Source organism: Lichenostomus cassidix, chromosome 4, assembly GCF_008360975.1.
Source record: "Lichenostomus cassidix isolate B80296 chromosome 4, HeHo_3.0, whole genome shotgun sequence".
NCBI classification, from domain to species: domain Eukaryota; kingdom Metazoa; phylum Chordata; class Aves; order Passeriformes; family Meliphagidae; genus Lichenostomus; species Lichenostomus cassidix.
The window spans coordinates 6,908,714-6,936,660 of NC_139484.1; the positions used below are offsets into that span (position 1 = coordinate 6,908,714).

A 27,947-nucleotide genomic window follows, 5' to 3' on the forward strand; every position below is an offset into this window, starting at 1 on the left:
CCGCCGCCGAGCCGCTGCCTCCGCCCCGGCCGGACTGCCTGCCTGCCTGCCTGCCTGCCTGCCTGCCTGCGGGGTTTCCCGAGGGAAAGCTGGGACACCGCCAAGCCAGGTGAGCGCTGGGAGTGAAGGTTTGTATTCCGTGGCTTTCCCGGTGTTGGCTGCAGTAAGTAACAGCGTGGGCAGTAGTTTTAGGCAGCTAAATTAATTAGAAGCCTCTAATGAGGGTAATGGCCAAGAACACGTGCGTTTTTCTATGAATACTTCTTTAGTTATGAAACCACGGCGTTTCCTAGGCTTTGCTCACGAGCTCTCTTGCCAGTTACTCGTGAAATTTGCTTTGCAGGCTAAAATAACTATCTTAATTATGTGTTATTTGATACAATTTTGATGGGTTTAACACGACTAATTCAGAGTACACCTCAATTACTTACCAACAAAGTAGAAAACCGCCCTAGGAAGATTGCTTTTGCAGAGTTTTTATTCCTGTAAGCAGATGGAGAGGATGCTTTGTCCCTGCTAGGGACTGTCACTGTCCCCAGTTAGTGCTGCAGGGAAACTTGGCAGAGCAGCAGCAAAGACCAGGGGCTGCAAAAGGACACAGAATGAGCTCACTGAGAACAATCCCCAAACCAAAGAAAGTTCAGCAAGAAGAAATTCAGTCAATGGGAATCAAAACTTTCTGTAAAGACAATTAGTGAGAAAATAGGAAGAGGAGGGATTGAAGGGAGTGAGATGAATGTGGCTTTACAAACAGACAGTCACGGTGCAAACAGTGTTTATCACTCAAACCTCAGAACTTCAGTGCCTACCAAGTTTCCTGTGACAGTTTTGGGTGGCCTAAGGTGACAGACCAGCTTTTGGCTCAAGGATTTCAGTAGCAGAAGAGCTTCTGTCTGAGATAACAGAGTCGTTCTGGTTCAAAAGTCTGTGTCTTCCTTGAGCTTTGCAAGGGTATTTATTAAGCTGTGACATGAACAAATTGTGTTTTTTCAAATATTGGAATATTGCCTTTTCATATGTGTTTAGTGTGGCTGCAGCTTATTTTATATATCTCTAGACTTCCATCCTTTGACCGGTAAGGGCAGTAACTTTCCCCTTCCTGTTCCCTGGCATTCCTTTGCTGTTACCTTAGGACTAGAAAAAGAGCCGTGGGATATGTATCAAGAAAAATGGGCAAGAAGTTATTTAAATCAGAATATAGCTATTGCCTTCCCAACATCCTTTTTCTTCTCTGTTACTCTTTCCAGTTACAAAAGTGCTACTCAGATTCTTACAAAACAGAACAGAAATATTTCTTAAAGAAAACAGAATATGAAAGGAATGTAAAAATAATAATGTAAAAATTATTACTTTTACAGTTTCTGTAGGCTTTTTCAAGTCCTGGGGTTTTTTTGACAGCTGTGCTAAATAGAAGAATTTTAGAAGCTCTTTTCTTGCCCTTGAAGCACTATATTGTTAAATGTATTTCTGACTGCCAGTCGCGTTTATGTAGATAAAGGTCTATGTTGTAGCCATGATTCTCAAACATGGTGTTTTTCAGATTAACAGCTAAAAATGGCACATGAACACCATGAAACCTATGAGATTCCGCAAGTTACTTCTGAGCAGGTATGTGAACTCAGGGGTGTAAGTAGTAAGATTTTTTTTCTTTAATGAGGTTTCGTGATAAGCAGCTTTGCAAATATAGAGCACAGCTTCAGTGTTGTCTGGCCCTGTTTTGGGTCCATTATACAATCCAGCAACAGCAGAACAAAACTGCCCTAACAGTGAATTATGGCATTTTTGGTGCATTTTTAAACGTTTTAAAGATCACTTGAGTTGTAATTTAGTACACTTTTTCACTTTTGTAGACTTCCTTTTCCACAGAGATTGGTCTCATGGTGAGGTAACTTTTTGTGCTGGGTGCCATAAGCCTGTCTGAAAGCTTGTGCAGAAGTTCTTCACCACTTTCCTGATGCTGAGATGCCTGGAAATGAGCCACTTACACAAACTTATGATTGTTCTTTTAAGATCAAGTTCCCTCAGATGAAATAATACTTTAGATCAGCGTATCTCCAGGAAAAAGAATCATTATTTTTTCATGTTGGGCCAGCACTTGAGGGCTTTTGAACATAAGCCAGAAAGGGATTCTGTGGCATATTGTGTGCAGAATACAGTGTGCAGTTTTGGGTTTCATGTAAAAGTTTAAAACTCCATACAGTTATGTACAAGTACCAATAAATAAATTATTCCATTACAGCAAAATGCCCCTGGTGGTGATGGCCCATCAGGATCCAGGATGATGGACCAAAGGTAACTGATAAGTGGGAATGCTACAGTGTATTTGAAGGAAATTGTCATGTGCTCATGGAAGTGTAAATACCCAGGTAAATATTTACACTTCCATGAACCAGGTCTTGTATACATGTGTTTGTAGAGGTGTTACTGTAAAAATAGTTTTTGGGTGGTATTGTGTTTACTCAGTAAATTAAGTTACTGACTTTGCTTCCACAATCTGTAAAATAAAGGGTGAGAGATGAATGAAGGAATTCTCTAGTGTAAATTCTGAGATAATGAACAAAAGTTCTGGTAAGACTGTACTGATCTAGGTAACACAGGTGCCTGCTGTCTGTTGAGATCAGGTGGATGTTTTTTAAAATTATAATTTGACAATCTTAGAGTTGTTTATCAGTAAATGGTTTCATGATCACAGTAATTTCCTCTTGAAAAATAAGCTAACTTTTCATGTTAGCTTTTAATACAGACTTTCCAGAGGATTGGTATCAATTATGAAAATATTAGGACAGAAAAAATCTAGAACTACGGTGTTCTGCATTGTCTTCTAGGCCACTTTACTATTGCATGTGAAAGCAGCAAGGAAGTCTAGTCTTCTAATATTTGGGATTTTGTGTGAATCTATGAAATATTAATGTCATATTAACGGTAATTTATAATGTGCTATTGTATCTTCTATTTCTGTTATGTAGGACTTCTGCTGTTAATGATCATTATTTTAAAGTAGTAATTCAATTTGTTCATTTCATTCTGGGGAATGTTGAGCTTGGAACTCAAGAAAAGTGACTGTTATATTCTGGTCTCCAGACTAAGAAATTAATTAATTAATTCTTTAAAAGGAGTTAATTACCAGAGCATTTCAGCATTTACAAAGCTCATTCTAAGCATGTGTTTCGACTCCTTAGCATGTCAACTTTAATCACAGAGTATGAGAAACACGTGGAGGAAATGAGAGAACAGCTGCAGCTTTATCAGGTAGGGATATTCCTAACATTTCAGACTGCATCTTCTTAGTGGTCTGAACATGTAGGCCACTAGTTTTTGTCTTGCTTGACAAAGGTGCTGAACGGCAGGCTGTCTCAACGAGGGGAATGAAGAGCTGTCTGTGAAAGGGTTGGGAGATTGTCCAAATTGCAACAGTGTAATCAGGGTTGAGCTGCAAGGGAACCATCCTCCTTTTGGCAGCACTAAATGAAACTTTTTAATGCTTCACGAGTGAAAACCGAAGTGATGTTAAAACCTGTGGCATACAGGAAACAATTTTTACTTGTGGCTTGCATACAGAAGTTACACACTGGTTTTGGTTTGATGCACTTGATTTGTTTGATCTGTCCATCACAATGATTTTGCAAATAGTCTTCCAGCTTGACCAATTTCAGAAGGCAATAGAAGCACTACGGCTTTCTTGCACTAGTAAACAAAGCAGCCAGTTTGATTCATAAAACTGAAGTTTCTCCTCAGTTAATTCCTAAACCTTTCTCAAATGCTTACAGCATAAAAGATGAGTTATGCACTCTACCCCTAAAAGAACTTGAGTTAATTAAAAATCTATCTGTAAGAGCCATGAGACTTTCAAAAGGTTAAGTTTAATGTCCATAATAATCTCTGAATGCTGATGTATAACAGGACTTGGCAGCTGTTAAATTTAAGTGTCATCCTGTGACTTGCCTTAAAAAAGCAATTGACTTTCATTTATTGTATTATGCTTAATTAAACTGTCCATCTTTTACAGTATCAGTCAGAAATACAGGATGAAAGTATTACCACAGTTTGTGTAACTTAAATGAGTGCTTACTCTTGCATATCTTTGTGTCAGGCACAAATGAGTGAGATGAAACTAAAATTGGAAGAAGTCATCAAGGAAAATGAAAGGTAAATAATTGCATTCCCATGTTACTGCTGCTGTTTCTCATTATTTCTAAACAGTATAAAGTTTGTTTTCTAGGACCTTGAAATCTTTGAAATCTTCAGCTACTAAGTAAATCCAGGATCTTAATGTTAGAGTCTTTAGGTGCTTAATGCAGATTACAGCACCAGGTATAGGAGTTTTACCATGTCACTGAAACAACTAGATGTGAAACTATTCCAAACTGTCCATTGTGTTCATAGAACATAAATTAATTGATTTAAATTTGGCTTAGAAGGAAGTAATGTGTAAAGGTGGAAGGTACAGTATGTTTCAGTTGTTAAAAAATCCCTATTAAAGAAATACTTTGCTGAACTTAGTTCTTTGAATTTCAGACTGCATGCAGAGTTGAAAGAGCCTCTTGAGAAGCAACTGGATGCTCTCCCTTTTATGCATCTGGAAACTGATATTCCTGCAGATGAAAGCATAGTGAGAACCCTTCAAGAACAACTACGGCTGGCAAAGCAAGTACGTGAGATTAAATATTTATATTGTTTTATTTCTCTTCTTGTGCCTTGGCAGACTGGGGTAAGTTGTTTTATTTCTTGATTCTGAAATCATTTGCTCAGAGTTCATTGAGACTGTTTTGAGGCCCTCTTGAACTTAAAGACCTGAAGAAACTCCTTTCCTGGATTCATAAAATAATTTTTTAGTATCAATTCATGTCAGTAATTTTACCTAGTTGACTTGATCCTTATGTTGAATTCATGATCAGCAACTCAATAAAATATTTTGTTCAAGTTTTTTGTAGTAGCTTGTCATTTTAATCAAAACTATTGTAATGTAATATGAGGAGGGAAGTGTATGTGAGCTATAGAAAATATCTAAATCTGAAAATGCAAGCAAATTTTGTTCAGCTGATTGCAATATATTAATCTTGTTCTGTATGATTAAGTTAATTTGACAGCTGAATATTGATATTTGAATATTATCTTCACTGTAGGCCTACCTTAAAGACCTGTAAAAGTTTGAGCTCTTTAAAAAAAAAAAAAAGCAGAAAACTGGAAGTGAAATTTGAACTTGCAAGCACCTGTTTTTCTGCACTTGAATTTAAATTAAAAAAATATGTGCAGAGAAAAGTATAGGTAATGGCATTTCTTCAAAATAAAAGTTAAGACGTGTCCTTTTAGAGAAGGATACATGAAGATAAATGTGCTCTAACAGAATATTGTTCTGTGCCTTAGGAAAAAGACCAAGCAGTTGAGCTCTGGCAGACATTTTTGCAAGAGCACGATCGACTTCAGCAGCAGTACCAGGAGCGCCTGACTGAAACTCAGATTCATGTGGCTGAAAGGAAAAGGCAGAATGTAATTTCCATTTATTTTTTGTTCTTTTTTTTCATATATATATTATATATATACATGTGCACAAAATATGCATGTGCATATAAATAATCCTGTGTTTGAATTGCATGGCTGGAAATCCTTGGCACGGAAAAACACCTGAAAAAGTTGCTTAAGATTTCTGACTTCTGAGGTGAAAGTTTTTCTTTATCTGTTCTCCTGTGTTTGAATAGCTGGGCAAGTAGTCTCCATTTCCTGCTGTTTTTCATGAAGGAAGGATGTGCAAACAGATGAAAAATCAAGTTCTCTAGTATTTTTCTAATGCTAGTTTGTGGTCAGCAGTCTGTTTCTGTTCTGCTGTGTCTGGGGAAAGCCTTTCAGGAAATCTTAGAAAAGCTGTTCCGCTTTGATGAGCTATGTAAAGATGCTCAGTGTGTGAAGAACTAAGAACTTGGTGTCTGTATGTTACCTTGCTGCATGCATTTCCAGGCCTGTAAAAAGAACGTACAAATTCTTTTAATATTTTCTCTCTGTTTTCAAATACACTTGGCTTACAGACAGTCACTGTAACTTCCTGAGGTTACAGCTCACCTCAGAAATAGTTTTTACTGATTTTTTGGTTTTTGTGGTATTAAGTTCACCTTAGCAATGTGATTTTCCTGAGAAACAGAATGAGTATCTGTGCAGCTATTGTACTCTGTCAGGTTTCATGATTATTGCGAGGAAAAGCTAAGAGGACTCTTTGTGTAGTTCCAGCCTTCTGCTCCTGTTTCTTCTATTAGATTGTTTCTCATGCTGTATTGTCAGTTAGAAGTAGAATTAGAATTGACAGACAGCAGAGAGGAGAGAGGATTTCATAAGGACTGGATATAGTAGGTAAGGGAGTGGTAGGAATAGGTTTCTATAATGTACTTGGTCTTGAGACTGTTAAATGAACACGATTAGATATTTCTAATGAGCACGATTAGATATTTCAGCTTAGGGACTTCAGTCCTCTCTGTGCTCTGAAGGCACTTGGCATGCTGCAGAAGGTTTTTCTGTGTTATGCAAGATCTCCTAGGATGGCAGAGTTCATGTTCAGGGACTCAAGAGCTTAATTTAGCCTCTTTTTTGTATGGACACAAGACATTCTGTATGGCAAACAGCAAATTAAAATGTCCATAATGGGCATGTTTGAATTAAGGGGAACATGTCTGTTAGGTTTTTGCTTAGCAAAAATGCTTGTAGTATCATCACAGCCTGTGTGGCTTTTTAAAGGCACTGCTCATGTGTACTTTTATGTTTTGACAGTAAGTGCATGTGAGTTTTGGAAGGAGGCAATTTGTAACTGAGTGAAAATTAGATACATTATTCAGTAGGAAATTAATTTTGTGGATTATGAGGTCAGCAGCTAAAAACAATCTAGCTGAAATCTATAAAGACACACGGAATTTCCTGCTACGTGTATAGTTTTTTTGAAAATGTTTTCAATTGACTATGTAGCTTTCTAATTATGCATTCTTTATGATTATAATAAGAAACTCTGAATTCTTTTTTTAGAATCAACTGACTCGTTTTCAGCAGTTGACTCGGCAACTGCACATAGAAAAGGAGAAAATAGAGTTGGTGAGTAAAACCTTCTGAAGAGTGAACTAGCTATTCATTTATTTATTTTCCTACTAGACCCCCTAAGTATAAAACCAAAGTGAAAAGTCCTTCATATATACCTGGTTGAAAAAGAAATTGTGCCACTCAAATTTCCAAACTCCAGAAAATAAGTGATGGTTTTATTCCTGAACTCCAAACACCAGGCCAAGGTGGTTGAGAGGTCAGCTTTAAATTTTCTGTGAGCTCTTCCTTCTACAATTCAGTGGTAAGCTTACACTCAGTTTGTGGTTAGTGTACTTCACTTACACATTCAAAAACAGCTTCACAAAGGAAACATTTTTTAAATTGTGCCCTCTTGCATATGCTAGCTCAGGCACGTGTTTATCCGTTCTTATTTTGGTACTGCTGTGTTCAGTGTCTTTGTCACCTTTTTGCACGTTTTTCTGTGCTCTAATAATATTCCAGTGCTTTATCCGCAGACTGTGTGACTTCTTAGTCACTAAGCTTTAGCCTAGGACTTCCAAAATTGACAAACAGTTTTAATATTGTAAAAAAAATTGTGGTGAAAAAGGGGGGGAAGTTTTTGGCTGAGCGGCTTTGTCTTTGAAAGACATGATTCCTGTGTGATTTTTGGTTTTTTTGAATACTGGCAGTGCAAAAAGGCTCCTAACCTACTCTAGCAGTCTACTCTTTAGTTTTTATCACTGAAACCTTTTCTCCTCACATCTAAGAAAAGAGTTAAGACAATATTTAAGATAAAGATAATCCATTTGTTTGCATGATACAAAAAACATTTGGCACCATCTGTTACCAAAGATACATAAAGATGTCGTGGGATAAAGTCTTTTGTTTGAATTAACAAACTGAAAAATAGGAAGTGAAGAGACACATTACTTAGTCATGTTTTTTATTGTGATAGAACAGCTGTGTTTCCTAGATGTGCTCAGGTTGGAATTGTTCAGCATATTTATGCATGTTGTGGAAATGAGATTCAGTATTGAGGCACCAGTGTTCCCTGCTGATGTTAAAACATGTAAGGGTAGTAAAAACTGAAGTAAACTGCAGAAATTTGCAGACATCTCATTGATTATCTGAGTTCATTTTATCTGACATTTCACTGATATTAATAAAACCAAAATAATAAATGTGGGCAAGATCGGGTTTTTACTTTGGGTACTCCATGATGGTCTTGAAATTAACTGTTACCACTCAGAGTAGGTATTTTAGAAGGAGGAAGTGCTTGAAAACAATTCTAGCAACAGTCAAAAAAGCGATCCGAACATAGCAATTAATAGGAGAGTGGAGGGGGAAAGGAGAATATTGTGCATTTTGAATGCTGCCTGCCGTTGTGGTCATCTTTAATATCTCAGCGTGAGGCATATGCAAACTTTAGAAAAGGCTAGTTTTCATAAAAATATTAAATGATTCTTAAGTGGAAGATGGTTGAAGGAGAATTACACTTCCAACACTATGGTTTGCATGGGAAAGAATGAAGGATGAACGGTTGCTTATTGTTCCTTGGCCCTAAAACACACGAATTCTTTGCAGCAGTGCATGGTCTGCTGTGGTGCTCAGTGTCACAGGGGATTCCAGACACCTATAGTAGATGGAAGTGCAAATGACAGGTCTGAGCTACTACAGTTTTTACCTCATGAAGTTCCCAGAGTATGGAGAAAGAAGGGGAGGAACATCCCTCTGCTTTCCCCTTTCTAAAATACTTTCCATAAACCTTGCCACTTGAAGACCAGCTGCAGCATTAAATAGACCTTGCTGGCTCTTTTTATGATATTATATTCTGTGGAAATGTCCTCTAACAATTCTGAATGTATAACATTTTCAATACTATAATGAACATGTTGCAAATATGTCTTTATTTCACAGACCAATCAGCAGTTGCTGAAAACTGTGACAGAACAGAATGTGGAACTAGAGGAGCTACGAAAAAAACTGAGGTATAAACCAAGCAGTTACAAAAAATACTTAAGATCTTTTCTATGGTTTTACCTACCTTGCTGCTGTATCATGGGCCTTGTTTGTACTGCAAGCTAATTTCATGCTCATAGTTACAATGGTTTCAGTAACTGTCTCTGAATTTTGTAAGATGTGTACATCATTAGTGTTATGGTAACATATTTCCAGTTAATGTTTGGTGGAGCTTTTCCCTGAAATAGTCAACATCTGACCTGTGATTTGAAAGAAAAAGAGTATCAGTATCACAACACAATTGATTCTGAAAATAGGTTTTCATTAGAATACAGTTCACTCAAAAGCCAGTTATATGGTTACTCATTACAGCTCTGAAATTTGAATGTTCAAACAAGCTTCCTAGTTTTAATTTTTTAATAAAATTTGCTTTCACCCCTTAACAATAAAGAGCTCTAAACCATAGGTTCTGTGAAAATTAAAGGTAGAAGAAGTGTTAATTACATTCCTAAAGCATATCAAGGAAAAGGAGAAATAACATCTATGACAATTTAATTGCTGTGTTTACAGCTGAAGTCTATTCAATGCCAGTTTACTATGTTTGTTCTCTCTTTTAATTAGCAATGGTTGACGTCAAATTAAAATTTTGTTTCATTCAGCAGTGGATTTATGGACTGAGAGTAAAAAGATAAATTCAGTCATTATCCATCACTAATTACAGGCACTGATTATGCTTGCTTTCCTCTCAGGTCAGAGAGGAGTCCTTGCACTCCTAAAAACAATGCTCTTTTTTACTCCCAAAGTCAATAGAAGCAGCTCTATCTAGTCCCAAAGTGCTGCAGTGGTTCTCCAAGAAGTCTGGAATATTTTCACCAATTGCTTCTGTAACATGAAGACATAGTCTGTGGGGGTTATTTGGCATATAATGCAGACAATTCTAATCCTTTGGGATCCTTTTAATTCCTTTACATGATTTATGGCAATAGAGTACTAAGTCAGGAATTCAAAAGTAGATTTAAAAAAACCCCAAACAACTTGTGTGTTAGAGAATTTAGGTTTAAATTTAGTTTGTATGGCCTGGATAAAACACACAAATTAAGAAACTTGGCATTGTTAGGGCATGGATCTGCATTTCAGAATCTTAAACCTCCTAAAAAGAGATAACATACCAAGATTAGGTTAAAGATATATTGTACAGTGTAAAATACAACTGCATCTTTAGAATCAGTTTGTTGCCTGTAAAATGCATACCTCTGAATTCAATCTGAATCTGAATTTGGTTGTTAAAATGCATTTTTAAGACTTAAAGTGTCCTGATTTTTATGACCTTTTAATGTTTTTCTTATTTTTCCCTTCTTATGCTGACTTTTGAATTTTTACTTTGTTTTACAATACTTCTAAAATATTTGGCAGGAGGCAGTTCAGTGTCTTTCTGAATTTAACAGTACTTCTTGAAGGGGAAAGATGCAGTGTTTCAGATGGAGTAAGGCCAAAGATTTGGACCTGCAGTGAAGTCTGTGTGTTTAGGAATAATGTTTTTATTGTAGTTTTTGCTTGTTAAAGAAATTGTAACCATGTTAACTTTTCCAATTAATTGGGCTGAAATCAAGTATTTGCTGTAAAACTGCTTGGATTATGTATATTTCGCTTAAGATTTTCACGTAGGTACAGTGTGCTTGACTTCTATGCCCTTAATTCAAAATCAGTGTTTCTCTAAGCAATATTTCCTTGAAGTTGATTGTTAGAAGTATTAAATATTTTATAGCTTCTTTCATGACTATGAAAGAATGTGACTATTTCAGTTTGCATGAGCTAATCTAATACATGTTTGCTCTCTTTTAACTTGATCATAGAGTTAGTCTGGTTTTTAAATTTAGCCTAATGTGCAGCCTCAATAATTGGGTTACACCTCAGGTGGAGGCTCTCTGTGTCTTTCTGCTCCCAAGCCAGAAGAGCAGGAGAGTTGCTTATTTCAACAGACTTTTCTATTGAGGATGAAGAACCACTAGTCATTAACATGATTTACTAACTAATCCATGGGTTTTTTTCCTCTTCTCCTTCAGCCTGCAAAAACCATTCAGATTACAAAGCACGTCAGCTAAATTATTTAGAAGTGTATAATGATTTCTTAAACTCCTAGTCCTGTTGCTTTAAAAAGTGAAATCTAATTCTGCAAGAGACTTCTCTACTAAGTATCTGTGACTAATTATACTTAAGTTATAGAATCACTTCAAGTTTTTGATTGCCTAGTCCTCCTTCTTTAATCAATGCATACAACTTCCTCATAATCTGTCTTTAGGAAGTCATTTCCACAGGACTTTGGAATTTGGTTTTCCTCTCTCTGTGCCACAGAGTGAGAAGGAGGAAACCTCTTCTGCCCTTTAAGAACAGTATTCTGAAATTTGCCTGCCCTTCACAGTTATTTCACCCAAGTTGTAATAAAGTTGGTTTTTTTTCCCCTCTATAATAATTGTTTTGTTTATACACAGGCAAGCCAAAATAGATGGGCAGGCAGCAAATGCTAAGCTTGAAGAAATAATGAAATTGAAAGAGAAGCTTCAGAGCGAAGTGGAGAGAAAGGTATTGTAGAGAAAGGAGTAATTTCTGTTGCAATTGAATGGACAGTCACTTTGTGAATGCTGATGGTAAATTAATTCCAAGTTCTTACCTAGCTTGTTTGATGTGAGTGTATTTTTATTTTGTTCAGGGAAGCTCAGGTCATGTCTGGATAATACTTTTGTTCTTTCCAGGAAGAAGACAGGATATCTGCCCAGGAGAGAGAAACAGCATGTGACAAACGCTTGCAGCAAATGCAGTCTAGTATAAAACAATTAGAAATAAGGTAAAGAGAGCTCATTGTGTGTTTCCAACAAACAGGACACATGCAAACAGAGAGTGGTTGTCTGTCTTGGTATGTTTTATGACAAACATGTTAGAAAGTAACAAAGAGATTTTTTTTGATGATCCCCCTGAGGCTTTCTTGTGTTTTCTCATGCCTCCCAATACTGACAATCATAGATAAACAATAAGAATTCCTGAGCTGTTGCAAAATTACCAGTGGTTTTCTTCCTGTACTACTATATCTGCAACTTCATTGCCCACATCCAATTATTCCATTTCCTCCACAGAGGAAAACATTTATTTCTTCTGGGGCTGTTCTGTTCTGGTTTAATATAGAACATTTTCAGTGATGTATCCCAGGATATCACTGGGATTCTTCTAAGGATCTCCTGAGATTAGATATCTGAGTTAACTCCTGTAATTCTGTTTCTTTCTAGGTCTCAATTAATATCAAATTCAAAATACTCTGCCCAAAAACAAGCAGAAAGCAATGCAATTTGGGCAATTTATGAACAGATACTTCCTAATAGCTCAGTTTGAATGGGTTAATGTCTTAATTAACAATCATATGGCTAAATTACTACTGTCTTGTAGATTACGTGTGACTGTTCAAGATGCTGAACGGCTGAGAACAGAAAGAGCAGCCCTGGAGGAACAGATCAGAGAGCTTCAGGCCAAGTCTGCCAGTCTAGAAAGTGAGAAATATGAGGCTGTTGCCAAAGTCCAAGATTGCATACAGCTCTTGGAAGAAGCTAACCTGGAAAAAAGTCAGGTAGGTCATTGTAATGAAGGTATTTCTTAGAAATGAGGGTATTTAGGATACACAAGGTAGCTTCTTTTATGTGTGTTGTACTAAGATTAGTAATGCATAGAGAGCAAACTGGGATGTGACCACACATCACTCAGACATGTCATACAGTAAACATTTCAAACCATATGTTGAGTGCCTGGATAAAGGTGATCCAAGTGATAATACTGTACCTGAACACGAATTTTCCAAAATTTTTGACAAGAGTTCAGAGTTTCTTACCAAATACTTACAAACAAATTGGTGGTGTCAAAATAAAAAGGAAAGTTCTGTTATGAGTTGATAACTGTTTCAGACAAGACGTAGGAAACAAGGAAAGTGCAGAGTCATCAACAAAGAAATCTAGACATGTGGAGTGGCCTTAAAAGAAACTTTTTTATCCAATGAGTGATTAAACTGGTTTAGTATAAAATGCTTGGCTGTATGTAGGAGTGTGTGTCTGTATAAAGGTACTCAGTTTCCTAACAGAGACCTCTGCATGCATCATTGTCAGCATTTTTTTAATTACAGGTCCTGGCCCCAGATAGAATACTGGAGAGTAGCTTTGCCTTTTACTCAGGGTTCTTGTGCTTTCTTCAGTATAATTCTATGCACAGCCAAAATCTCCAAGTCCCAATAGAAAAAGGCATCTACTGACACCAACTCTTTGCGTGGTTGTGGTTTACAAGAACGTGTATTTAGTGAAACATATTTTCGTTACTGTTGTTTTCTTGTTTAGTCTCAGTGTCAGCTACTCCAAAGTAAAAAGGGAAAAAAAAGGTGCCTTTTGAGCAGTGATTGTGTGTGGGTTTTTCTCTTGCTGCTCTTTGTATCACACCAAAATATCAGTCATATTTCATTCTATTATTTTTCTTCCAGGCACTCTTTGGGGTGAAACAAAAGGAAGAAGAGATCAAAAAACTGAAGGATGAAATGTCTCAGCTTGCAGAAGATACCGCTGCGAGAATTAGAAAGGAAGTAAGTTACAATGTTTACAAAGAATGGGAAGATGTTTTGGTTTTCCTCAGAGTGAAACACCACACTTGTGGTGTTTTCATTTGTGCTTTTTATTCTTCCTAAACACCCTCAGTTAAAGTAGTATGGATTTATAACAATCATTCTTCTAACATTTAGGTCATAAGATTTGTCAGTTATTGCGGTCCCAGATATTTCCATACTTCATATACATGCACCACATACAGACTACAAATACATACATGTCAAAAAGCAAGATGAAAAAACAGTTTGTGGGACTAATTTTTTAGTTTTGCTTTGTTTTTGCTTGCAGGTCGACACTGCAAAGAAGCAATGTAACATGCAGGTTTCTCGACTAACAGAAGAAGTTTCAGCTCTTCAGATGGTACGGAGTTGACTGTTAAAAATATCTTCAGTAGCAAAACATTTGAGACTTCTAGTTTTTGCTGATCAAATACTTTTACTAGAATTTAGTATTGTAGGTCAACTAACACGTGATTAATGAGTAATTTTTTAGGACAGTCCTGTATTACTCTGTAGCATGTTACATTCTGCACGTCTCCAGAGATGAGTTCACATGCATTTTGACAGTGAGATCTGTGCTCTAGGAAATATTTCCCATGTGATGGCATTTCTTAAGTATCTCTGCTTCTTTCAGAGATACACTAAAGTCAGCCCTCCGTCTTTACCTGTAGTTATGTGTGTAGAAAGGAAGTATATGAAAGCTGATAAAGTATCCTGAGAGAGAGTCTGTGGATCACAGTCATCATATTTTTGAATGAACCAGGAACTTGTAATAAATGATGCAGGTGATCAAAAGAATTTGGTGCTTATGCATCCATTTATGCATTAAATTTATTTTTTAAAGATTTTATTTTATGTGTCTTAGTCTGTATATTGAATGATCATATAGAGAAAATAATGAGCAGGTAAATATAATCAAATGCATCCATAACAGTAGCAAGAATGTTGTTTATGCTGGGCAGGGGTTTGGCTTTAGCACTTCTTGGATTTTTTATTTTGATTTATTAAATCTATTTAAAAACTAACTTTTAAAAAAAGGAATGTGGAGAAAAACAGAGCCAAATTGAACGAGCCATTAGAGAAAAGAGAGCAGTGGAAGAAGAACTTGAAATGGTAAGGCGTTTGTATGTATTTTTATATCACATTTCAGATCTCTTTCAGAAAGAAAATATTTTTTCCCTTTTTCATGTGTTTTCCCCTAACTTTCTTATTTTATTTTTTGAGTAGATTTTTCTTAATTGTAAACTTTCATATATTTACTTTAAGGTTGTTTGGATTTTTTTTTTTAATCTAGAAAGTCTTTTAAGGCTGCAACACCAAACTAAAAAAAAGAAGTTCTGTGGAAAGTGTAAAAATTAAAAGAGAGATGTTTAACATAATCCAAAAGAATGCTGGAACATATTCAAGTTAAGATCAATAGACAGAAAATGGAATGAATGCCCAATCAGATCTTCGGAAACTTTCTTTTTTTCTCCAAGTAGCAGCGACAATGATAGAAAACCAGTTTTATTTTAACTCATAGGACAATAGGATGCCATGAGGAGTAACCTTACATATGAGTTTGCTCTTCAGATTTCCAGGGAACAGAGAGGGCAAGAATCTGACAGTAGGAAGCTTGATCAGCTGCATCAGAAGTGTTTACTTGCAGAAGCTGCCAAAGAGGACCTTCAGCTGAGTCTCCAGACAATACAAAATAAACTGAAACAACTGGAAATGAAGTAAGTGATGTTACAGATGTTTACAGAACAAGAGAAAGCAATGGAAATTATTTCAGACTATTTAAATTGCTGAATGTGTGTTAGGGTTTGCCAAATCTTTTTATTCAGTAGCAGACATAGTATCAAGATACCATAATTCTAAAACAGATTGATTTTATCAATTCCATCAGCATGATAAAGTTCTTTCTGAGGTGTGCATAGCTCCCAGTCTATATATTTTTTTCCTTTGGTTCAGTTTTTCTGCAGCAAGACTTTCCTTCTCTTTTAGCTGTGAGGAAGAGAAATCTCACTGCCAGGAAGTGATCTGTAAATTGCAAAGCACTCTGGATTCAGAAAGGGAGAAGAGTGCTTTTGTCAGTGAAGAGAGGCTAAAACTTCAGCAAGAGAATGAACAATTGCAAAAAGAAATGGAGGGTTTGAGAAAACTGGCAGTAGAGGCTCAACAAAAGGCTAAAATAAAGGTATGTTTTATATGTTATTTTTATTGTAATGTAAGACTGAGATTTGGTTAATAAGGCAGCAGTTCTAAGACAAGAGCATTAAATGTTTAAATTAAGGTTGAGAGTTTCAGTGATGCTTCCTGGTTGCTGCTTAAAAATAATTTTATTGTAGCTTTGTGTGTCCTCAGAATCCATTGGGTAACTCAATATCTGCTAATTAAATTTTAATGTGTATTTTAATGTGTATTAGATTCTCCTTGGTAAGAAGACCCCAAATGTTTGTTGCTTTAAATAAGAGGAATAGATTAAATAATATTGCAATTCCCGATCTGCATTTATTTATTAGCTCTAATGTGTTAGAAATCTTTGTCTGACTTTCTGCCCAGAGTGTTCTTCTACTTGTGTGTCCACCACATTGTCAGAGCAGTGTGTAACTAATAAATAATTTAATAGTGTGGCTGTCAAACTTGGGCTCTGTATTTGCTGGACAGAGAACATTCTTCTCTATGCTTAGCTACAAACAAGATTATTGGCTGAAAGCTGCTTTGTTCCTTTTGAACATATTCACTAAATGCACCTGAGCAGACTGCAGGTGGGATGAGGAATCAGAAATAACCTCAGCAGATTCATGGTACCTGTGGCTTCTGGAGACAGGAACAGCTTTGATCCCTGATGTGCTTTCTGAACATATAAAGCTGTACTTTCCCCTCTGCAGTGTAAAGACACCGAAAAAGAGATCTAAGAATGTGGAGCAATGAAGACAACCTCAGTCAGCAGTTTTACAAGTTATGAATGGGGACAATCTCAAATCTGGCTTCCACTTTGCACTACAAGATAAAGAAAAATGTCAAATTTAACCGGAGATCTTGTCCAGCTCCAGAACCCATTGCTTAAACAAAGGATCAGAATCTTGTAACAGATAGGTAGTAATATATATATATATAGCAGATAAAGCACATAAAACATGTACTAAATCTTTGTCTGTCTCATTTTTAATCAGACAGGCTTCCATTATAGTCACAGATAAGATTCAGTGCCTGCTTTCATTTCCCTCTGATGTACAAAGGATTGCAGATGCAGTTAAGAAACTCCTAGCACATTTAGCTAGATGAAAAAGAACAAACGTGTTTCTGTGGAGAAAGCACAAGGGAGAAGAATAAAGATTACTTACAAAAATAAGCATACACAGCTCATTATCCTTTATTGTCAGTTGTACTATTCGCTTAAATTGGCCTTGGGAACACATATCTCTCAGTATATAATTAGAAGTTTAATTATTGTATCTTACATGCTTTCAACAACTGTTTATAAATTTAACTCAGGCATTGCAAAACAACTGAAACAAAAAAAGGTAAAGAGTGAGAGATTTGATCGTACCAGATTTGTGGGGTTTTTTTGTAGATAAGAACAATGGAGCATGAGCATGCAGTGAAAGAACATGGCTATGAAGCTCGACTCAGGGAGATGGAGGACAGCAGCCTCAAGTCCACTGCTGAGCTCAGACGCCTCTTAGTGGCTCAGCAAAAAGCAACAAACAGGTGGAAAGAAGAAACCAAAAATCTTGCTGCAACTACAGAAGCCAGGATCCATAAGCTGAAGTAAGTGCAGTTTTGTTCCTCTTCTGCAAGGTGTGTTTCAGATGCTGTTTGGTGTATGGCAGGAAACCTGTGGTGAAAAGCCATGAGGAGTAAACCATCCAGACTTGAAGATGTGCTTACAGCAGAGCAAAGAAAATGATGTAAAGAGAACTTTTGATGTTCTCTGTGAAGTTAGCACTGAAGTAATAATTTCACTGTTTCATTATCTTGTTGATAATGTGTGGGTTTTTGTAATGATGAAAGGTAAATGGAATATATTACTTTTGGTTTTCTCTTTCACTATACAGCACACTCTATTTAGAGAATTTTAGCTTTGGATTATGAACACTTCTATACCTATTCAGAAAAGCCATAATATCAGTTGTGGAGTGAGTCTTCAGATTTCTGAAATAAACTGGACAGAAACCTCTTGCTAGGTACACCTGATGTTCTCTTCTGGGCAGTTGCTGTCATGAATAAAGATACAAATAGGTTGTGTGATTGTCCTAAGAAAAAATACTGTAGATTGTAAACTACAATGTGTAAACTGTAGTTTTTTCTTAATTCATCTGTGTTTCTAGGCTGATACTTGTATTTTGCAGCACAGAATATAAGAGTATTTTCAGTTTCACAATTTTGCCCTATGCTTTATTTCATTTCTAGGCTCAGGAAACTTTGTTAGTCAGATCAAGTAGACTATTAATTTGAGATTAAATTAGGCTGGTGTTTTTCTAGAACTGCATAGAAGTTTATGCCCTCAAGATCTCTTCCTCTTCAAAACTGATTGAAAATTGGAGGAGGCTGACACACTGGTACACAGTAACTGCTAAACCAGGAAGCCTGATTTCATAAGTCTCATTTCTTTAAAAATTAAAGTGGTTAGAACGGAATATATCATTGCATTATCTTTTAGTGGGTTTAAGAACAAAAATTCATCTCTGTTAAATTGTGCATCTCTGTTAAATTGATATGTTTGAAGCAATTTACTTTGCTAAGGTAAATTTTAGCTCTTGAATTTGTAGTTTATTTTCTGTAAATCAAAATACCAAAACTCACAGCTGAGCATCTAGGTTCATCACTAGATCCTGGATGTAGTTCAGCAAGTTCCAATTAAAAGGGAAAAATTGCAGACTTCCAAAACAATTAAAGCTGTCTGTGAAACAGCTGTTTTCTCTCTAAAACCTTTAATGTTCAATGTTCAAATGTTGTCACAGCAGACCAAAAGATTTAGACCTTATTTATCTGCAGCAAAACGCTGACATAGAAAATACAAGGAAGCCTGCTTTGTGAACCTGGATGAAAAATGGGTAGCAGATTTTGAAAATGTCCCTATGTATGTGACTTCAGTAGATATTTTGGTGCAAGTCTAAAAGCTAAGGCAGTTACTTTATTATATGATGTTGTATGTTATGCTTTTTCATACTGTATAAGCTAGAAATAGAAGTCTTTATCAGGCATCTGCTCTACCTGGGAAGGAAGCTAGCAGCAGAAACAGGAAGGTTTCATTTACACTGACATCAGGAATTTAATATTAAATCTATGCAGTGATGCTCTGATATTATGGTGACAATTGGCCTCACTGAACCTTATCAGTATTATCTGGAAATTTTAAAACCAGCTTATTTTTCACATTATATGCATTACCAGATAGCCAGCAATGTAGTGCAGAATGCAGTTGGTATGGAAATTAGCTTCTGAATTATACTGTAGTAGTTATTCAGCACAAAAGTCCTTGCTTATATTATAAATGAATAATTATCATATTTATTTTCATCTCTCACAATAACATTTTGAGTTCAACTACAGAGCAGCAAATCACTTCTAACTCTGTTCTGAACTACAATCAAGTTCCTGATTATTTAAAAAGCAGAATAATTTTGGAGCAAATGCATTTATCAAGGAAATTTCAGTAAGAACACAAAATAACAGACTGGTGCTGGTAATAGATGAATTAATCTATTATTAATTAAAGGCTCTGTTTGAAAGGTCTCTTGAGGCTAATGCAGGAAATGTTCTCACCAAGCCTCATGGTGGTGTCCAAGAGAAAGGAGGATTCATGTAAATACATGAGCAAGTGCAGAGGTTGTGTTGGTGACATGTAGCAGAATTCCATTTTTTAACAAAAATACAGTTTTTAACAAGAATCATTACTCCTGCAGCACACCTAATGTGTTTTATAACTGAGTGGCTTTTTAGGAAGTTATAAACTTCCTAACCAAGTCCTATGCATGTTTATGGGGGAGCTAGTTGACATGAAAGCATTTTGGATTGCATTTCAGCAGGAGGTTTCTGTTAGTGCAGCTCTCACAAACACTGACTCAGTGTCCCATTTGTTAGTGTAGGTGTTTCCCATTCCTTTGCCTTCAAGTCATGATGGTTTTCCAGTTCTGTCCTCATTGCTTTTATTTCCCATGGGAAGGTGTCTGAAACATTTTGGCTTCTTTATTAAACTTACCAGCAGCAGCTGCTAACTTTTCCACATTCTGTGCTGCTCATTTGTCATGTTCTAAATCTGCAGTGTTTTGTTGGTGAGGTGTAATCCATATGCATGAAGGAGACATTAAATAATTCTAAGGAATGAAGCAACATCAGTGAATGTTAGCTGATTTTTGATCTTATAAAAAATTAGGAAGTAAAAGTAAGTTTTTCAGCCTGTAATGGCAGAGCATGTAATGTGAATAACATCATCTAGTAGATCAGTGAAAAACCTGTCAATAGAAATGTTGATAAATAAATTGATACTTCCAGTCTTCATTGAAAATTATTCTGTGCTTTTCTGGACCTTTCTACCTTCAGTCAACCCTGAAGGTAACTGAGAAAGAAGGTCAGTGCTACTTGTCACATGGGTCATCATTCCAAATAAAAACTTTGCTCTTGGCAGCATGGCTAAAAACTCACTGCTAAGTTTATTCCCTTTATTCCTACAGATTATCCAGTCTGGCAGAGTCAGAAACCAAAATGTTCTGACCTCTGATTTCATCCATTTTAAATGTACTCTGAGTTCTAATTATAGGTGCTGAAGTGAACTTAGACAGCAAATGTTTACAATTATAAAATAGTTGCAAAATAGTATAACATGAGCAATCACTGTTAAAAGTTGTAAAAAAAAGTCATCTTTTCTATTCTTTACAGGGGTTTAATTGGAAACCAGAAGTATAGAAATTTTATAAAACTATCAAAAAGGGCTTTTAAGTCTTGGTGAATATTTTAAGTATTCTATGTTCACTGTTTAACTGACACCTGAGTTACTATTTGATTTTATTTTTTTCCTTTTTTTCCCCCCCTCCCCCAGTATATAGGAATGTTGTTCAAGTAATCTAAATAACCAAGTCCAAATTAGACTTAATGTTGCACGGATACAATAGCTGGTTTATCCCATCTCATTGCCACATCAGTATTTTTTGTCGAATTTTATGTCCTTATCCTGAGAATGAAAGTAAGTCTTAAGGTAAACAGAATTTTGCAGGTTAGCAGATAAACCCTTGCAGACTCTGCACCAGTGGCCAACACCAAGAGCTTCTTTTTGTTGAGCAGGGATAAGATTCACATGGCTAAATAAAGTTTTATATTGAATCAAATGACTGAATTACCACAGAATGCCCTTCGGTGGACTAGATCTGGACAACAGCAGACAGGGAAAAGGGTAGATCCTCTGACTTGAAAACTTGATTGAAAATTGGCAGTTCTCTCCACTTTGCCATGGATATTGCTTTGCCTGTCAGACACATGGATGATTGCTCAGTTTAGGTACAGTTTAGCTTGAACAGGGGTAGAAATAGCTATACACAGGTCTGTTCTACAAAAAAGTACATGAAACAATTTATAAACATCAGTTTAAACTATAAAGCTGGTAAGTTTGCTTCCATGTAACATTGCATTTGAGGAGCTTTAAAAATCTGAACTGTTTCATTTCAAAAGTAATAAAATGCAATAATAATACACAGTATGAACCAACTAATAAATCAATAATCCTGTTCTTCTGCCATTATTGTCTAGTAGCAAGATATAACCTTTTTTTGGGGGGGAAATAAAAAATACTTGTAGCATAAACCCGTTTATTTGAACAACTGTACTGAATGGTATCATTTTCCTAATAGACACTTGCATTATAATTGTCAGTACTTAAAAAAGGGAATCCTTGCTATATTGTTTTTATATTTAAAGATTTTGCTTATCTTAAGCCATCTGATGGCAGCTATTTTGGGTGTCTTTGTTCCAGCTTCTGCCTCTGACACATTTCTTTGTCACAGTTAGAGTCCCTGACTCATCGGGAGGCATGTGTGGGGTTTGGAGTTCCCAGTTTTTATCTGTTCTGTGGTTGAAAAGAATCTGCCTCTGAGGAATGACCTTCTTTGGTGGCAGAATATGAAGTGCTGGCCATGACTGCTTTCTCCTTTTCCCTGCATCCTGTACAGTACTTGGAGTGAATTACATGGCATCTCGAGATGAAGAAGTTGCCTTTTTTTCTAAAACATTATTCTTGGCTGCACTTGTGTAATGTTTGGCAGCCATAGCTGCTTATTTTAAGATGTTCATTAAAGAAAAAAATTAACGGGATGAGAGACAGCTGCAGGTACTGGCAGTATACAAAATTCATAATTACTAAGAGTAACTGAAGCATATTATAGTATAACTCAACCAAAAAAAAAAACAGCTGGCACATGCTATATTTGTCATGAGAGCTTTGCAGAAAGGACTTGCTGCAGCTGGTGGATTTATCACCCGTCTGCTGAAATGCTAGAAGCTCACCTTTTGTTTCCTACTCACTTAGCAAAGACAGTGTGCAGTGGGGGCTGATTTAATTACCCAGCAGTTTGGGGTTATTGCTCAGTTCTAATATTGAGATCTCAGAAGGTGTGTTTGGGGGAGGGTTAACACTCAGAATGAATCAACTGTCTAGCTCAATAGCCATCACACTTCCTTCTGCTTACAAGGTTAAACTGTTTCCTTTTAAATATGTGTTCAGTGTGATCTCATTATGAAAATAATTTCTTGATCACAGCTATGTATGAGCCTGTAAACCCTGTTTATGGTCTGTGCTGCTAAGCATGCTAATTCCACACCTCAGTACAAGCATGGGAGACAGGCTGTTTTCAGTAACTAGGAATTTTTAGGGCACCTAAAATCTGGTCTCCTATATTGAAAATGCCTCATCTTGGTGCTTGATACTGATTACAGGAGGACAAATTACAAAAATAGTGTTACATACTGTCTTGATCCTGCAGTCTTGATCCCTCTTTAATTCTTACTTAATATAAAAGTGTTCACATGTGGTACCAGGTATAGTCTATATATAATTTTAACTGTTTAACATCATTTAAATATCTGCCTATGTGCTTTCATTTTTATGGAAGTTCAAAGTTGCTGAACTGTTTTTGTGTTATCTGCCTGGGGCTGAGGAAAGGGGTTAAGAAGGTGGGTTGAGAACAGGTGAGTGGAAGCTCCTCAGCAGCTGTAGTGGTGACCTGATGGTACAGACACCTTGCAGCCTTGTATTTCAAGTGCCATATTGCAGTTTTCCAGCTTCTATGAAATACTAAGCTTAAAAGTTTATAGAACTAAATTAGTGTTGAGAACCAAGTGTCATCATTAAAATAGCAGAGTTTTTTTTAAGATGAAGATCAGAGGCTAGAGTATCTCCTACCTTACCTCCATTCCCTCAAAAACAATAAAGGCTTTAGCTTGCATTACAGTGCATGTAGTTTCAGCAATATGTTGAGCATTTAAGGTGAGGTGATGGAGTAGAGAATGGTCAGAGGTTAGAGCAGCTCACTTAGGTTTGCATCTGTCCCTGGCTAAAATTACTGCAGTTGTGTCTTGAGTCATCCCTCTTTCTGCAAGAACTGTTTCCTCTAAGCACCAGCTCAAAGATTGTCTGCTAAAACCCAGATGGTTTTTGTCTTCAATACTGTGTAAAGTGAGGATCACTGAAACTCATTCAGTATGAAAAAAGAGCACTTTGAAGTAGGTGGTATTTTCCTTTTCCTCACAAAGTGTCACATTGTTGTCTGTCTCACAAGTACAGAATGATTTATTTTTAGGTACTTCAAAGCACCTTTTTAAATGCCTACATTGAGGTTTGGTTATGGAACACTAATTAGAACGTTAATCTCAATATTGAACTTACTGTGCAAAATGCAGCTTATATTTATAATACACTAGATAGCGTGCCTCCAAAATAAGACTCAATAAACAAAACAAAAAAAACCTGTAAAATGTCAAGTGCTCTTGACAAAGTCTTGCTGATTCCAACAAATACATCTTTTTCCTCTGCCATTACAGTTTTGAATGCACAGCATGCAGAAGTGCTGTGTGGTGCTTTTGAAATCGGTGTTTCAAGAATAACCCTGTAATTAAAATCCACCAAAAGCCTCCACAATTCACAGAACTATCTCTGAAATTATGTTCCAATAACTAAAGTACTACTGTTTGCTAATCAGCATCTTTTCTTCTGATTCCCAGAAGTGAGCTGCGTCAACAAAAACTCCGTAGCCAGCAGCTCATTTCCCAGCTGGAAATAGCAAATGAGAAGGTAACTGAGGTAAGATAATGACTGATGTGACAGCTACTTTCCATTACAACCTGATGTGCATACACTAAGATCTTAGCAGAAACCTATTTAGGTGAGTTATGTTGCTGGTTTAGAGAAAATTAAGGATTTTTGACAGGGGTAGTCAGTAATAACTGGGAAGCCTCACTGTTTCTTGCTGACTGATATGTTCCAATGGCAGGAAGACAAATGAACTTTACTCTCAAATTACAAAAGTGAAAGGAAAAATGATCTTTCTAGGTGACTAATCTAGCAATTCTGGACAAATTCAGGAAATGTTTCTGAACTTACCTTCTGCCTGTGAATCCATGCAAGCCTCTAGACAGGAGCAGGCACTCTGGCAGTATGGATAACGCGGCTTATAGACACTGAGTTCTTCTCAACAGAAATTACATTCTGTGTCCATATATGCATATGGCTAAAAGCATTGTCCATTAAAGATTAAGTGCAGGGTTGTTTTGGAATGTGCACTGTTCAATAATTGATGGCCACTTTAGAAAAGGGCTTTCCTTGTCAGCCTTATAAATCTGGGATAACATCCAGCTCTATCCAGGACAAATCCTTCAGTCTTGTTTTTCTGTTCTGCTGTGTTATTTAGAGGAGAAGAATGGGGCTGATGGGAGAACAGATTTCTGTGAGTAAAGGGTGGTCAAGAAAGGCTTTTTACAGACTCTTTGAAGGGAACAGAGGAGATCTGTAGCAGGTTTATCATCCCATTTGTGTTATCCAGGATATTCCTCTTTCAAGTATAGCTAAAACATTTATGTTGTAAGATTGCATGGATTAAATAACCTGAATTAAAATGCCAGTTTTTATGCATCCCCATGCTGAAGGGAGTAAAACTTCCTCTGCAGATTACTCTGATTGATTGGAGAAGTCATATGATGTCACATTTGAGCTGGAAGTTCTCTATAATGTGTCAGCAGTTTGTCTTCAGGCTTTTAGTGTAAGGGGAAAACAATTCTCCTTCTGGTGTTCCTCCTGTGTTAAGCTTTTCGTGCTACAGAATGTGTAGATTCAGTCACAAGAATTTGGCATTGTGATGAGAGATTCTCCTTCCACAGGATGAGACATTAATGATGGAATATCGGGAATACATCAACAGGCTTCAGAGACGACTGAGCCAGGCAGAACAGAGAGCAGCCACAGCCTCCCAACAGGTACAGAGCTCACAAAAAACATGGTATCTAAGCACACTCAACATGCAGAACTACTCACTTGCCATCATTCCTGAGGAGAGATGATAATTTATGATCATTATTGGTGGCATAACAACAAGCTTGGATTTTGGACGTCACCTTCTGACAGGATGCTTTGTGACAGCGTAGGTTTGTTTGTGGAAAGCATTTTGACATGAATTAAACCTGCATGGTTCAAAATGTGTGAATGAAGGTGTACAGGCATTTCCAGCTTCAGAATGGCAAGTCAGCAAAGCCCTGAAGTAACTGCAGCTCCTGTTTGCATGGAGCAGCTCTGCTGGAGTGCAGTCCCACTGCAGTTACCATTGGCTGTGTCATCCTGCAGTGATAACAATTGTGCAGACGGAGTAGGGAATGCTTGTTTTCTTCCAAGCCATTGGAAAGGTAAAGGAGAGATAGTGTATGTGTCTCAGTATTTAATTTTTCCATAATGTTTAAGCTGTGCAGCTTGAAGAAAATCCAGAGGGGGTTTATACACTGAGTTCATTTTTTTGCCAAGGAAGTTCATTACTCAAGTTGGCCTCCTATTAAGTAAAGATGGTCTTTCTGCCTCCTGCTTTTTTTTACAGTGATTTAGGAAAACCATTTGCAAATTACAGCTTGTTAATGTGGGTGACCCCATGTGAGCTGCACAGAGGAAATGTTTGGCTGACCTAAATTGCTCCGTTAGGACAAATGGCATTTTTTTCTCAACAGCAGTGAAAAAATGGGCATAGCTGCCAAGCTGTCATAACATAAGCTGTGGTTCCTGGCTCTAAATGCTCTCTGTCATGACAAGGTCTATTCAGCTGCTGAAAATTTGCTCTGAAAGAGGAATTTTTTATTTTTTTTTTAACTTTGGGTTCGTTATGTGGATCTGTTTAGCTCTAATGCTTCTGAGATGCTGTCTTCCCATAAAAACCCAAACGTGCTTATGTCACATTTCTAGGGAATAAACTCATGGCCTCAGTGCCCACAGAGGAAGAGGTCTTGCTGTTGCTGAAAACATTGGTAATTAGCTGTTCCTCACCAGGCTCTCTCTGAAAGATGACAAAGAGATTTGATGTTGAGAAGCTTCACTGCTGCCCAGATCTTACTGCCAGCCTTCAGAACTGCCTTGCCCTCTTGGCAGAGGTTACTGCAGAGGCTTGGCTGCTCTATGACTTCAGAGCTGCAATGCCAAGCCTCTTCCTTTTTCTGTCCACCCCAAAAAAAGGCATACTAGCACTGTCCCTGCCAAAGGCTGGAGAAATGGAGGTCTCTAGTAGTGCTGCAAGAATGTCCACTCTTCTGAAGCTGGGTATTTATTCTCTTCTAGGCCTCAGAAGACTGAATGTTCACATGTGAATTCCATCAGATTGAGTGATGATTCCTTCTGTTCTTAATCTGTGGGCTGCTTTCTGACTTTATGTTCTCACTTCATTATCCACCTTCACTTTAAAATTGTATCAAATACAGGCTAGAGCCAGACTAGTAGGCAGCCTAGAAATTAGAGTTTTATTGTGGTCAGCTCAATGACTGTAAATCTTAGCTCATTCTGAAATAATAGTAATTCAGAAACATAAAAAATGCAGGCTAATGTTTGCAGAGGTTTAAAACGTTTCTATTCTGCAGGTGTCTTTTAAAGTGTCCTCCTGCTACCTATCATCTTGAATTCTCTGGTATCTGAAGTAAGACAAAAGCAGTAGTCATCTACAGAGTACCTTGTAAATTCTGCTGTTCATCCCAAATTCACACTGCCTGTGCTTGTTCCTTCTCCTTCATGACACATTCAGCATGGAAGTGCTACTGTTTCTTTGATCCTACAAAGAATTATTAAGAAGCTATCATCTGCTTGTGTTTCATTACAGCTCAGCCTGGTAACTACACAGAATAAAAAAGCTGTTTCCCTGGAGGATCTGAAAGATATTTAAACACATGTTTCTATCATTCACCATGTTGGGAGCTAAGAGGATTGCTGCAGAAACATCATATTGGAGCACTACAGTCAAATGCACAGCAAGGCTTGTAAAACTTAAAACAAATTCTTGTTTATTCTGGTAAGGGAGTGGATGAAGATCTTGGCTCTGTATGCACAATAAAGATTGGAAGAAGACTGCAAAATGTTGTCATTCAAGTCCTTTAATGTTGCAGATGAGAACATCTGACACAGTGCTGTGGCACATTCAGGGTTTTTTTGGTGTGAAATCCACCAGCTGCAACTGTGACAAGATTGTGTACCAGGGAGTAGAAACACTTGTACTGAAATTCACCTCGGCTTTGCTCACATGTAGTTGATACCTTTAATTGTTCTTTATAGTGCAGGTAACTTGGGAACAAGTTGAAGATCTTTATGAATTGTGGTAAGACTCATTACATCATGAATGACAAATAGTTGCTGCTCTGATTGTCACTGTATGAGCTGCAAGATGCCTTCACTGCCTTCCAGTTCAAAGAATTCAGTTCAGTTTGGTCTGGTGCCCCTAAGAGTACAGGAAATAATGAAAATGCTGCTTTGGCTACTCAGACAGCTCATTTCTAATCTGTAATCTTCCTGCAGTTGTGCTCTTTCTTCCTAATTACTATTTATTTTACAATTACAATTCCTTGCTTTTCTGTTGATCTGCTCTCTTGGTTTGTACATGTCTGGGAACTTCCATTCTCTATTACTTCAATTTGCATGGAGTTGAAGTCATCCAGCTCTTAGGCCTTTTGAAATAGTGGGTTTGAACTCTACACATGCCAGGATGTGAGATATTTTTTCTTTGATAGCTGAGAAATGTCATGGATATCAGTCTAAAATTAGAGCCAAACTCCATTTTCTCCTTTAGCATATATTTTAAGTATTTGATAGCTGTTAACTGATTCTGAAGTGCTACTATCTTGGTGTTAAGTGACCTAATTA

General features: G+C 36.9%; 1 protein-coding gene across 3 annotated transcripts; it reads left to right on the forward strand.

Moving 5' to 3' along the window:
• The first annotated feature begins 1 nt into the window (after position 1).
• Positions 2–27,166, forward strand: SCLT1 (sodium channel and clathrin linker 1). 3 transcript variants are annotated; one of them, XM_085057684.1, is made up of 21 exons: positions 2–109; positions 1,541–1,608; positions 2,240–2,292; positions 3,180–3,249; positions 4,091–4,146; positions 4,516–4,648; positions 5,365–5,487; positions 7,003–7,068; positions 8,932–9,002; positions 11,463–11,553; positions 11,724–11,815; positions 12,409–12,586; positions 13,481–13,579; positions 13,890–13,961; positions 14,639–14,713; positions 15,173–15,318; positions 15,587–15,779; positions 17,160–17,356; positions 23,798–23,876; positions 24,950–25,045; positions 26,678–26,860. In XM_085057684.1, the coding sequence occupies exons 2-21, from the start codon at positions 1,555–1,557 to the stop codon at positions 26,714–26,716; spliced, it is 1,983 nt and encodes a 660-aa protein (XP_084913810.1). In that variant the 5' UTR covers positions 2–109; positions 1,541–1,554; the 3' UTR covers positions 26,717–26,860. The 3 variants fall into 3 exon arrangements, with proteins under 3 accessions (XP_084913810.1, XP_084913809.1, XP_084913811.1); XM_085057683.1 differs by lacking the exon at positions 26,678–26,860 and adding an exon at positions 26,914–27,166 and having other exon boundaries at positions 18–109; XM_085057685.1 differs by lacking the exons at positions 2–109; positions 1,541–1,608; positions 26,678–26,860 and adding an exon at positions 26,914–27,166 and having other exon boundaries at positions 2,291–2,366.
• Positions 27,167–27,947: the final 781 nt, after the last annotated feature.